The sequence below is a fragment of the Prionailurus viverrinus genome, chromosome B2, assembly GCF_022837055.1.
Source record: "Prionailurus viverrinus isolate Anna chromosome B2, UM_Priviv_1.0, whole genome shotgun sequence".
NCBI classification, from domain to species: Eukaryota; Metazoa; Chordata; class Mammalia; order Carnivora; family Felidae; genus Prionailurus; species Prionailurus viverrinus.
The window spans coordinates 149,848,853-149,862,486 of NC_062565.1; the positions used below are offsets into that span (position 1 = coordinate 149,848,853).

At 58.6% G+C, this 13,634-nt stretch overlaps 1 protein-coding gene across 5 annotated transcripts in view; it reads right to left on the reverse strand.

Moving 5' to 3' along the window:
* Nucleotides 1-13,634, reverse strand: part of RPS6KA2 (ribosomal protein S6 kinase A2) — a 355,183-nt gene that overhangs the window by 22,747 nt on the left and 318,802 nt on the right. For all 5 annotated transcript variants that reach the window (XM_047859631.1, XM_047859634.1, XM_047859632.1 and 2 more), the window contains 3 exons: nt 7,048-7,150; nt 4,709-4,839; nt 3,564-3,689 (listed from right to left, as the gene is read on the reverse strand). In XM_047859631.1, the coding sequence (XP_047715587.1) occupies nt 3,564-3,689; nt 4,709-4,839; nt 7,048-7,150 (360 nt within the window). The remainder of the gene's footprint in view (nt 1-3,563; nt 3,690-4,708; nt 4,840-7,047; nt 7,151-13,634) is intronic.

Here is a 13,634-nt window from a genome sequence, read left to right on the forward strand (position 1 = left end):
TGCTGCTCCGTCGCAGCTCCCTTCTGAGCTCCGTAAGCCGTCCCGCTCTCGCCTTAAACAACTTGGCGTCTGGGCTGTTCTGTCAGGTTGTCAATGTCCCACACAATTCCCTCCGGCCCCCTGCCTTCTGGGGCCGACGAGGAGAGCAAAGGCTGGGCTGCTCTGCCCTCGGAAACAGCTGGGGTTTAAGAGTGGACGCATCTGTCAACCGTACTGAGCCTGACGGAGGGAGGAGGGAGGGAGGAGGTAACGGCTTTCCCACCCGGCTCCCCAGCACTGGGTGGGCGCACCGGAGGGACACCCCACGCCGAGTCGGCCCGAGGTGGGGTCCGCGAGGACGAGGAGGCAGCACCCGCCTCACCGCCTGAGGCCGGGCTCTCCCGGGGAAAGAGCCTGGTCAGTCCAGCCTTGTTTGCTTCATCCGAAGACAGGGACCAAGCTGAGGGATTCAGAGTCTGTACCGACGCTCACAGAGTGCCCACTGTGCGCGCGCTGCCTACTGTGAGATGTCCGTCCGTCCCCCGTCCCCGAAGGGTGCCTTAGGCTGCAGTTCTCCTCTTCAGCACCGCTGTTATTATGGGCTGGGTAATTCTTCGTTGAGGACAGCGGGAGGGAGCCGTCCTGGGCCGGATGTCAAGCTTCATCCCTGACCGTTGTCCCCTAGACCCCAGCGGCGACTCCCACGCCAGCTGTGGCAAGCAGAATGTCTCAGACATGGCCAGTGTCCCTGGAGGGGGGCAAAGCCAGCCAGACCGATGACGACTGGGCACAGGAGCCCCGGCACTCTGGTCACCGTCCTACTGTTCATCCAGGTCCCTGCGTGCGCTTTTCTGCTCTTGACTCAGGGGGGAGCCTTCCGAATCGCCCGTGGAGGTGGATGAGGGGACAAGGAGGCCCCCTGGCTCGGACTAGACAGTTTCTCAAAATGAAACAGACACCCTTTTCCATCCACACGCGAATGTGGATGGCTGGGTCCCCACACTTTGCGAGCTAGCCGGGAGGGTGGGCGCAGCTCCAGCCGCTGAGTCCCGGAGGGCGTTTATCAACCCGAGGTCCGGCTCACACGCCCGGCGATTAAGTGCCACGTTCTCGGTTCTGCCATGTGTCAGCCAGGCAACTGATGCAGAAAAAGGTCAAAGAATAGTTCAGCTCCGCTCTACCTGTAAAATGCTGACAAAGGGCAGGGTAGCGATCTGTAGGACGTTAAAACGTTCTGCTAACAAACGGGCCCATCCTGAAAACCGAGCTCTTTGCCTTGAAACTCCTGCCGGTCCTGTTGCCCTTGAAGGAAATCCAAGCCAACGCCAGTGAACTGACAATGGTCATTCCAACCAGCAGCCTACACAGCTCTGGGTCCCGGGCGCTCCCTCCTGCGCTTGGTGAATTTAAATACCTTCTAGATAATAAACTACGACCCACTGTGGTCTCAGCAAGGATCGGGGGTGGGGGGGGGATCCCTGCCAGGTCCACCAGGTCTGTCTGTCCAGGGAACTTCAAGGCGTGCAAAAAAGAAACAGGAAGGCTTGACTTCCCATGGCACCCAGCTGCGGCCACGCGCCTGGCTTCTGGGCCCTGGGGTGAGATGCCTCAGAAATTCCCAGCACAGTGTGGCCTCAACAAGAGCGTCAAGGTCCGAGCTAAAGCCACGGAACAAAGCCGAATTCACATGGTGTTTTTATAAGAGAGCTGGATATGGGGACAGTACGGGGAAACACACAACTGCCTCTGTCAATGGGAGATTTATTTTCAGAGGCACAAAACGCAGCTGATCAACTGCACAGAGGCTGGCTGTTTTCTAGAAGGGCATCGCGGTCACTGAGCCGGCCGGACAATAGATGTGTTTTTCCTCGCTCGCTGGAAGCTGCGATTGTTTCTAGGATGGCTGCTGGTCACCAGACAAACTGCCGAAAGAAATTCTGTGCGAATGACCCACGCAGAAAAGATCCTACAAAGCCCCTGTATGCTTGTGAAGCCTCCGTCGTGAAACACGAGCGAGACACAGAGGGCACGTGCACACCCACGTCGGGCTCCAGGAGCAGCACTGCCTGGGGAACCAGGGGCGGCCTCCCAGGTGCTCCCATGAGCTCCCCCAAGGAGGAGGAAACACGAAACTCCTCAGCAACCCAAGTCCTAGAAACTCCTGGAAGACTGCTTGTGACACCACCTGGGGGCCCGTGCACACCCCCTGCGGACGGCTGGACAGCTGGCAGTGCTGTGCACCCCCCTCCACCCTCTGCTCCGGGAGCCCTCTGCGCGCCTCCCCTCTGCTCCGGGAGCCCTCTGCGTGCCTCCCTTCGACTCCTGGCGCAGTGCTCTAGAAGTGGGCAGGCTGAACATGGACAGCATGTGCGTGGAACCCACAGACCATTCCTCTGTATTTCAAATGCTCTTTCTTATTAGAGGAATTCAACATACAGGTGTCCACAAGCCATCATTTTCCAACCCAAACTAGACCTACGGTCTTTGGTCTAGGTTTTTTTTGGCTGTTGTCTTTTCCGGAAAGAGTTGGGCATTTTTTTTCAGTGCAGGAAACACTGGGTGGGTGTGCACGCTATTCTCGGGGGGTCTCCCTTTTTGCAAAACCTGCGTTCACTACACGGTGTGGGGCCTGGGTGAGGAGTCGTGCAGAACAGCTCATCTGCCTGAGTCATCATTTTGGACAACCTCTTCAGAGGCCAGGAAAATCGCAATGGACGGGATTGCTCCTTCTACCCTGCTGCCTGCTGGAAGGTTCCACGCTCCCCCAAGTGTTGGGGGGCGGGCAGGGGCAGGGCCACGTGGTTCGGCCATGATGCAGACAACACTGGGTTCGGCCATGACGACGCCACAGGCCGGACCCGGCGGCCAGTTCAGGTGGACTTAGAGCCTCTCTCCCGCTCTTGTGGACAGAATGTGCCATTTACGCTTTTTACGTAAGTTAGGTCGTGCTTTTAGCGGGAAGCTTTAGCTTTAGTCCGTATTTTATCACCCAGAAAACTGAAGAAACTGGTCTTTGGGATTTCCAGATGAACTATCAAATGTAGCAGCAATTGCAGAGGCTAAAGGTACTATGTAGAGACGGGATTCTAGATAATTACAGATAATCCTTACTACGGGCTTTTCCGGATGGTGGAGAGTAAAACGGCCAGCTCTCTGCTTAGGTTTTCACAGGTTTAACCGGTTTATGCCTCTATTCGTTTCTTTGAGGGAGTTTTTGGTGACCGGGGCTTCCTCCTTCCTTCCCCCTCTCCCATCAAACACTGCGCCTGTCCCCCAACTGTATTTTCCAGAATACTGGGCACCCAAAGCTTTTATTCCAGAGTGCACTTATACAAAGCTACTAACGGTGGTCGGCACTCGGATGTGGGATAAAGCTGAAAATACTCATGATCTGCAAAATAATTTTTGAACGGATGACCTCACACCAAAGCAGACTGAGCTCCGTCACAGGAGACCTGGGGAGACGGTGAGCGGGGAGGGAGGCGGCCGGCTCAGCAGGGCCTGCCGCGGTCAGGGCTCGCCGTAGCGGTGCGGTTGTGCGTGGCGACCGCACGCGGCACTGCCCACGCCCACGCGCGTCTTACCTTCACGGCGTACTCTGCCTCCGTCGCTTTATGCACACATCGCTTGCACACGGAGTAGGAGCCCACCCCGATGTCCTCCTTGATCTCGTAGCCGTCGGTGAAGTGTACGTTGTTCCCGTGTAACTGCTGCGGAGAGAGACCAAGGGCGGAGACGGCCGTCAGGGCTCTCTCGTGCAAGGGCACGACCACAGGCACACGGGACACGGGCAGGAAGGGGGGTTCCAGACGGTGCACTGAGGTCACTGAGCCCAGGGGTTCGTGGAGTCATACTGCTGGTCAGCAAGGGCTCTCGACCTACCTCCCGACTCCCCTGACCTCTCCGGTTGTGAACTTCATTCTCAGACCACAGTATCCGGTATCCACTGCCTGGGCCCATCCCCCTGAAGACCTGAGAGCCTGAGACAGGGGGGCAGGGGACCTGCAGAAGCTGCGTGTGTGGTTGTGACACTGGGGTCTAGAGCGGTGCCTGGCTGTGTCATCTCCCTGGAAATCCGACCCCCTGATGTCCCAGGCATGGCCCGTAGGCACGATCCCCCACTCAGAGCACGGTCGAGAAGCCGCCAGCTACGGTCTATCCTGTCACATCAAGCGCCCACGTCAGACACACCGTGGTTTCCCAAAAGGCTCTGGAGAGGCGATGTGGAGATCTAATGCCGCCCAATTTTCCCTGACCCGGTCCGTAAATAAAACGTGATCGCCATTCCTTCTTAGAATTCTCTGCATCTGGTTACACTAACTGGGGGGGGGAAGCGTCTTATAAAATAAACGTCCTCTGCATCGACCTCCCAAAAAGTCGGTTTGTAGCCACAGACCAAATTGCTCTCTCGGGGTACTGGCCCCACTGCACACCGTGAGCACGCCCCGTCTGACTCGTGTGGGGGCTCTGGCTGTAGACACGCCACGGTGACAGTCTCATCAGAACTCTTTACCCTTCGTTAGGATGAATGTGGAACAGGGGTAACAGCCACGGCTCGGGTCACCATGAGACTCAGTGACCCCCACGAGGCCGGGAAAGGAGCTGATGGCAGAAGGCGCTCCAGGCACCAGCCGCCCCCGCCCCCGCTCCCAGGCCGGCTTTCCGTCCACGTGTGACCCTCCCCACCCACACCTGCCGGAGACCGTGGAGTCGGGCGGTGCGGGGTTACCTGCACGATGGGGTGGACCGTGGCTTTGTGCAGATCTTGCGGCGAGGGCTCCTGGACCAGACTGGAGGCCACGAAACTGAATCCTCTGAACAGATGATGAGCGTTGGCGCTGGGGGGGACGCCAGGTGAGTCTGCAGGTAACAACGAGAGAATTCCACCTTCCAGGGGGAGCTTCCTAGCTGGAGTTCCCCAGTCACTTTTACTTCATTTAATGACATCACACAGTTGGCCTTTGTGCGAGGGACTAATTGAAGTGTTGAGAGACGGAAAACTCATTCTCTCTATATGTATATATTAATAAGAGGGTAGGATTTTCTAAGCACACGAGCCGAGAGCATGGCTGTGTTAAAGGGCAGCTATAGCAATGTGATTCTGAAACAGTGCATAATCCACATCCTATACGTAAGGTTTCTGGATGCGCAGTGGGAATGTCCCCTGAAAGTCTTACAGCATCTTTTCCCCTAAACTTAAGCCAATACTAAAGCTAGTTTGTATCTCCTTTGGCCACTGGAGGCTGCTGGCTGGTGGGAGATGCCGGGCTAACATTTGAAAACCCATCAGACAAAGTAGTCAGAAACGAGTCATGGGATCATCAAAGTTTCCAAGTCTTCAGTTTCAGTTAGTTAGTTGAAAATTCTCTCTTATCCAACTCTCGTGTTTGCTTTTTAAGCACCGTGCCGAAAATCAGCATCCCCCGGATGATCTTAAAGCCTGTTACATTCTATTTACGCCACCTCCCACGTGGGCACGGCAGCCACACCAGCCAAATCCTGGCCGAGGCAACCTTCATAAGGACCCGCCTGGACTTCAGCTGATGGCCTCCGCGCCCCTTCCTTCATTCAGAGACACTGCTTATGCGATCTACGAATTCTCCGCTCACTAATGCAAGTGCATCTGTCCAAGTTAATAGGGCCGTACCTCCTCCAAAGCACACACACTCCTCAGAGGCTGTGAAGGAGCCTCCTGAGGTACGCTTCACCCTCGCCATTTGCAGGGCTCTGGCGAATTCTCTGGGATGAGCTCAAATTCTTAAATCTAAAGCCTCAAGGAAGGACGCCAAGCACCCTGGGGGTCGAAGACTGCTTAATGGTGCTGGATCCGTTGTGCTCGGTGGGGACCTTCAGAGCAGCTGGTGGTAGCCTGGGAGGTTTCTAAGGGAAAGCAGACCTCGGAGCCGTCGTTCTGTGCAGGGGCCCGGGGTCTAGAACAGCTCGGCGCCCGCCGGGGCAACACTGCAGCGTTCAGAAGGCGTTGCTTCTCGCAGAACATAATCTTCAGATTCTAAAAACTACTCGGCTGAGCCTTCTGGGTTTTAATTAAGCTTCTCTAGTCTAGCACCGGGTGAATTTACTTCCTAGCACCGGGAGCCTAAACCAAAGGGAACAAAGTGGATTCTCTGCTCCAAGTTTTCCACGTAGTGTTTTGTAGTTGGCTGTGTCTTTCATAACCACCTTTAAAGTCATGCAAAATTTCGGATTCCACGTCAGCGAGCAAAGAACCCCCATATACACCATATGTAGCCCCGTATCCACCAGCTCCCTGAACGTGGTCCCCCCATCCCTCTACGAGGGGGGGTTCGCCTCTTTAGTTTACATAACACCATTACACAATATACCACTACTGTATGGCCTGGACTGCGTCCCCCCAAATTCAGAGTTTGAAGCCCTCGCCCTCTATGTGCCTGTCTTTGAAGACGGGGTCTTTGGGGGAGGTAAGTAAAGTTCAACGAGGCCATGGGACCTGAGTCAACAGCACTGCTGTCCTTCTAAGAAGAGGGAGAGACAGCACCGAGTGAGGCCCCGTGAGGACACGGAGGGAAGGTGGCTGCCTGCAAGTCGGGAAGGGAGCCCCTACCGGGAACCAAAGTAGATGTCTGTTGTTTAGGGCGTCCAGGCCAGCTGTGTGTCATGTGGTCCACGCAGACTGAGACCATTCCCAGATCTCAAAAACAATCCCCTGATACTGACTCGTGAATGTCACAAAATGATGACTTTGGACTGACGGAGTTCGACAGCCCTTACGAGGGATTGTTGACAGATCCCGAAAGCCAAGGCTCCGTGTCCGTCTGCTGTGCCGAGACCCGGTAGCTGGTAAGGCTTTGTGGACAGTGTCGGCTGCTGGCATGCGTCAGGGCTACAGTTCCCACAGCTGTGGACTTCACCCTCGGCCCTCCTCTCCCCACAAGACCCTCTAGCTGAATGGAGACTGTCACTGTCTCGACGGTCCCTTCTTGTGCTTGCCTGAAAGAACTGGTCCCTGAACTGGCAGCGGTTGGTGGGGGTGGGGGTGGGGGGAGGACCCACGACCAGACAGAGCGCTGGGTCGCTGCTGGGACACACCTGTGGGCGTCCGTGCTGTGAACTCGGGGTCGAAGTGGAAGGTGTCCTCGGGCCTGCCCACCGCTGGCTTGAACGGCGGCTTGGTCTCCTTCCGGTACAGCTTCTGCAGGGAAGGCAAGACAGAGCCGTGAGGAGCCACCGACAACACCAGAGAATGCCGTGGAATAGCGCGGCCCGCCGCCGGGGCGGGGGACACACTTCGCGCACACGGCCCCAGTTTCCACCTGCGGATGGCACCTCTGGATACTCCGACGTACGTACGAATACGCGTAAAATATGCACGTACGTTACACAGGACGCGGAACACAATGGAATGTACTCTATAAAAGTCATAACCGAAGGCACGAGGGTCTGGACACGTGCAAGGTATTCTCCATTTAGGGCAACGTGACGTTTTAAACCTTTTTGGGGGGAGCGGATTTTTTTTCTTCTAGTACAATCTGGCAGGACGGCCCCACGCTGCCCCACCCTGGGTGACAGCAGTACCTGCTGCTCGGTGCCCTCCTCTCTGCCCCGGCGACCCCGAGGCCACCCCTGGGGGACGCTGTGAAAGCCCCCAGCTAGAAGGGAACCGAGCCTGGGCGCGGGGGCCGGGGCGCGGGGGCCGGGGCGCGTGCCCTGGGCACCCGCTCTGGCGTCCCCGGTTTGGGGGTCCGGACCCCTCCGCTCGAGCAGCTGCTTCACTACCCTTCAACACACGCCTGTGCCCTCCGACGGGCCAGCACGACACCTGACTCGATGGCGAGTCAGCCCTTCTCGAGAACGGCCCGTCGGGAGGCCCCGAACTTGCGTCACGGAGCCTGAGCTGTGACAGGATGCCGGGAAAACCCACGCCCCTCGGTGCTCCGGTCTTCGTGGAAATTTGAAAACGCCTTCCAAACCTGACTGTGGTGTTCTCAACGCTCTCAGGCAGGGCGACAGTTCATGCTTTTCGGGAGATTCGATTTAAGGGACAACACAGTCTGGAATCGGGCCCCGGTAATGAGGCGGATAAAGCTGCAGATGGGGAAGAGGGAGTGTGGGCAGGGGGGCGAGGCTGGGCTCGATGGGTCCGGGAGGTGGGCCGTGGGCTGCAGAGGTGTGGGGGCCTCGGGGCTGCCAGTCCTGGTGGAGGCTGAGGGGGCGCCACCGGGGTGGATTTCAGGACGTGGAAGTTCTGGGCGCACAGTAGTGGCTCTGGCCAGGGTGCTGAGCGCCTGGCGGGTTGGCACCTTGGCTGCGGGGCTTGGATACCAGGACGCGGGTCTGGCTGCAGCCGTCTGAGTTTCCCTAGTTCTGCCTGATCACAGGAGTGCCCCCGGGCCCTTTCTCGGTGCCTTTGTTTCAGTAAGTCTGGAGCTCAGCTCTGGAGCCAGGGATCCTGATGGCTCCGAAAACGTCGGCAGTGACTCCCGTCCAGATCTGCTCTGAATCTCTCAATAACACAGAAGAGCAGATTTCCTCTCCTGGTTTTACAGGTGAGGAAACCCAGGCTAAGACAGGCGGGCTGAGCTGTGCAAGGTCGGGAGTGACGAAGGGCCGGCCGGGAGGAGGGTCAGGCATCCCGACTCTTCCTGTTACAGCAGCGCTCACGGCGGGGGAGGGTCCAGCAGGTGGCAGCAGGGCACGACGTCCTGGTCCCCGCCCGGAGCACACCCTTGCAGAGGCCCCTGTGGCCGCGGGAAGTGCGGGCGCGCTGGCAGAACGGGAGCTGTGTCCGGGCGAAGGGGCCCCGGAGGCTGGCACTGACCGATGGCCACCGGGCTCCGCCGCTGAAGGAGCAGCAGGGGCCGCGGCGTGCACAGGACGGCGCTCAGGGTGTGCACTCGGGAGTCACCCGGCGGGAAAGAATGTGTTAACTCCGCCCTGCATTCGCCGGTCATTTCCTGCCCTGGGTGAATCGATTTCATTAGGGATTGATTTACTCCTTGGACTCTTTCCGTAAACAGAAAGATGCTCCTTTCGGCGGCGACGCATTCCGGGAGGGGAATAAACTTCCCTGATGTATGCACTTGTCAGAGGAAATCTAATAGGGAGAAGCGAGCTGTGCACCCTGATTAAAATGCCGGCCGTCACCAAGACCGATGGCCCAGCGCAGCCCTGCGGGGCTCAGACCCTCTCTCCTCGCACCAGCGATTCTCCTGCGATGTTCGAGCTGGGTGATCAAATCGCTATCTGTCCTGCTCCAGGAAAACGCACATCCTCTCCCTCGGCATCCGTGTCTTCTCTCGCTACCTGGGGAGGTGGGGGTGGGGCAAGAGAGGGAGAGAGGAATCTCCGCCAGCCGGGGGCTCCTGCTTTCGTTAACAGGGGGATTTATTTCCACGCACACAGAACCGGCTGTCACTTAATCCAAAGGGGAGGCGTTACACCTGGAGCTGAAGGTGACCTTCAGCTCCTCTTCTAACCCCAGCTCCACCAGCACGGGGTCCCCTGGAAGCTGGGAGCCAGTGCCTGCCCCCAGCTTCACGGCTGCGGATTAAACAGTCCCCCGAACCCAGCACTTTGGAGCCGAAGCGCTTCTGCTCCCTGATGGTTCACTGGGCAGCTCCCGGAGGCATCGGCGGCCACGACTGTGCCTGTGTGCGCACCCCGCGGTGGGGACCGTGACGCCCTGCTCGGGGCACCCCGCGGCCTCGCTTCCCACCCGGCCACCAGCCACAGAACTGCACGCTGGCTTTGATGTGAAGACAGCTGGGATGCCGAGGTGACTGGCACAGTCCCAGCCCCTTCCCCTCCGTGCAGAAACCTGCCCAACTCTGCTTGTTAACCCGCCTCCCACGGAGGAAAACCCGAGAAAGCACAGGTGCCTCCTGTGACCCAGCTGACTCCCGGGGCCACGTGTTCTACCCTGGTCTCCCGCTGAGACAGCCCCCCGAGAATGGCACAGCAGTCCTGGCCGGGAGGCCGACCTCTGGGGGAGGCACAGCTTCCCACTTTCCAGGTCTTTACCGTAAGGAAAAGGAATTCATCAGGATGACCTCTGTAACCTAGCAGAGGACGTGGTACCCGCTGGCTTCCCCTGCTGCAGAGTCTCAGTGCCCTCCTTCCCAGCCCGGTGCCTGTCCTCTGAACCCGGCACAGAGCCCAGCCATCACAGTGCGTTTACAGCACGTAAAAACTCCGGCCTCACTCATGCATGTGCACGTCTGCTCTTCCTCGTGTTCCTGAACCTCCTCTGTAAGCCCGTGCTTCCCGAAGGATTCCTAGCTGACGGGAGGGGAGGGCGTGCGAGAGGGTCCGCGGAAGGCTTGCCGGCCGGTGGGGGCATCACGGCGGGGCGGGAATCCCCGTGCAGACTCCAGAGCCCCCCGAACACGGTCCCCGCTCTTGTTACGCCTATGAGCACAGCCTGTCCAAGGGCGGCCGGGAACACCCCCCTGCGGTGCCCCGAGGGTGCTGTGGTCTCATCCTGGTTCCAAGCAGGTAGCGGAGGGCTGGACAGGGTGGCCAGGTGCCCTCCGCCCTGTGCGTGGCTCCCCTGTGCTTGCTGCGGTCGTAAAGGTCGGTCAGTTTCTTCCCGTTGCTGGATAAACTTCTGGAACGTGCTAGTGTGTGCTATTATTACACATGCTTTTCTTTCCCTGTGTGCAAACCTAGGAGCGGGTTTGAGGTTTTAGCGAAAAAGTAATCTCGCTTCTCATTTTGCAGCGTAAACCGTGGCACACAGGGTTAATTCGAGAACGAAATGGCAGCAGCATTTTGTGTAGGTTTTGAGCTTGACGAGAGGCATTAGGATTCTGACCTAGATTCCCCTCTCTGAACATCCAGAACGATCCATCCCACACTGCCGGAAAGAGAATGGGGTCTCATGATCAATTCGCCAGGCATCACTTCAAATCATCTGGCTCGTCCCAGGATCTCAGGCTGACACAAGTCACAGCCACACTGGAACGGATTTCGCATCGAGCCGGTATGTGCCAGGAAGCTCTGAGCAGGTGCGGCACGGCTATTTATACCTAAAAGACCTTCAGATGACAGAGGGCAGATCAGAGGGAGCACAGGGAAAATGCTAACTGGATAATGGAATAGGAGGCTGAGGCGAGCTTGGGGTCACGGACCTAACACCTGCTTCTGTAGGCAGTTTTGGCTCCAGGCATTTCAAAATTAACACTCTCCAGTAGGAAAGGGCACAGCTATAGATCGTTCCCGAAATAGCGACGCAGAAATAATGCAGAGACGCAGAGTGGTGGCAGCCTGGCCGGAGTAACAGAAAATTCCAACGGCTTCCGAGCCCCCGGGGAAGCGGAGGGAGGATCTGATGGGGCTCTGTCTACACGGGTTACCCTCGCCGTAAGCCTGGCCAGAGCAACAGAATTCAAACAGCCTCCGAGCACCCAGGGAAGGGGGATCTGATGGGACTCCGTCTATATGGGTTACCCTCACCGCAAGCGGTTCCAACCAAAGTATCTGGATTTATAAGACTGATGAACCGAGGGGCGGTCATTCCTGGAACAGAGTCCTGTCGGGCTCCTTGAATGAAGAAGCCCAGTATTTAATGTGGGAACAGACGGACAGAAGTTGCCTCACACTCTGACACAGGCACTGAGACTGGCCAGCAGCCCGCCGCTCCCGGGACCCGAACCCCTAAAATCCACTCTTGGGGGCAAGAAGTCCTTTCTCCGCTCCTGCTGGCACGCACGACCGGCAAGGTCGGGGGGCTCTCGCAGGTGCTGACCTCGGGCTGTCTTCTCATTGCCCTGTGCCTCAGTTTCCCGCAGGAGTCCCTCCCACCTCACAGAATCACAACACCTGCTACCCTCGGAAGGGTTCAGAAGTATAAAAAGAACACAGGCGTGAGTTCCTCACAATAACGGGCGCTGAACGGCTACAGTGAAGGTCCCAGCCCCGGCCAGGAAGCAGCAAGCTGGTCAGCAGGGGTCGGTCCGCGGTGCCCGTGGTCGAGGCAAGCATCTTTCCCATGGCGAGGGGCCCCCGGGCTGGGCTGGGGGTGGGGGTCCCGCGGGCCGCGGTGATGAACTTTCCCGCAGCATCAGGGGCAAATAAACGCAGACTACGTGCGTGCAGGGCTCCCCCGGATCCCCTGCCGAGGCCTCGGGCTGTAACCGCAAGTTTTCATTCGGCTGCTGAACCAGCCTCTTTCGGGAAGATCTGCTCCCAGGCGGTTTTATTTGCTGGGCTGTGCAGCCGAGTTAATGGCAGAGCGGGGCAAACCAGGGCCGTGACCCCACATCCACTGGGAACGGACTTATTCCGCACCAACAGGTCACCCGAAAATTTCTGCTGGCAGCTTTGGGTCACAGAGGGAAGCAGAGAGCAAAATAAGTACGTTTATATTTTCCGGGTCGGGTCCCGAGGCCGGCGCTGGGCTCGCACACCCGGGCAGAAACCAGACGGTTGAGGAAATGGCTTCCCGTTGTCGTCCTGAGCACCTGCCGGGCAGAGGGGAGGCCTCCTGGCGGTAACGGCTTTTGCAGAGGCTCCTCTGCTGTGGCCCTCAGTTGTCCAGGCTGCTGTGGCAGGAGGCACACGTCCGGACACCCGTCAAGGTCGGGCATTTTCACGTCTGCTTTCCCGATGGGTCTGCGGCGTGCCCGGTGTGTGACCGACGGCCGGGGCTGGTCTTGGCGACACCGGGGCTCCCTGGCGCGCAGGGAGGAGAGGACAGGCGGAGAGTGGCGACGGGGATCTCTCGTCTACGTGCAGCAGTCAGATGTCAAGCAACTCGAGGACAGCTGCGTCTTGCAACTGCCGGACCACGGACGCCCTGCTCACCGGGACACGGGCCGGCACCCAGCACTGCTCGTGGAATAACTGAACTTGCACAGAAGTGGCTCTTCAGAGCTCCCCGAACCACGCACCGGCTGCTTTCATCCAGGGCTGGAGAGGGAATGAGAGCCCTCCCTCCCTCTCCACCCCTGCCTCGTCTTCTGCGGGCAAATACTGGAGTGAGGGTAGGTATGCTCAGTCCCCGTGAATCTGAAGGGCCTCTCTCAGAGACACAACGGAATCAAATGCCAAAAGCAACAGGAGAGGTTTCCCAACCTCAGTTTTAGTCCGATTACTTTGAAATAATGCAGACTGCTGCCTTCCTGGTGCAACATTCCAGTGACCATGTGTGTCCAGGCAGGGACCCCCGCCCCCATCCCCTGGCCGGCACAGCGGTGCTGGGTGCACTGGAGCTGGTCTCCCGCGGGACCCTCGCCTTCCTAACGCTGCAGACACAGGCCGGGCCGCTGCTCAGAGCTGGCGCGGACCCCTGGGACGCAGAGCCGACTGGCATGGGGTTCAAGGCCGTCGTGCTGTGAAGAAGTTCTCTTGGCCCCCCCTCCGCAGGCCTGCTCTTCGGGGGGCTCCCTCCTTGGCCGGGATGGGCGTCCGTCCGTAGTTCTTGCCGACAGGTCCTCCTGGGCAGAGCTGTGAATGGTGCCCGGTCCCTCCTGGTCGTCCCAGCCAATGCCCCAGCAATCTCCTTCTCCTCTGTGTTCTCCGCTGTGCCGGGGCGGGGGGCTGCGGTGCCCCAGAGAGTGGGCGAGAAGTGGGTTCCTCTGCCCCGAGAGCCTCTCTCGTTCCCTCTCTCGTTCCCTCGCTCGCTCAGTATTTACCAAGTGTGTCCTCTGAACCAGGCGCGTCCCAGAGGCGTGGGA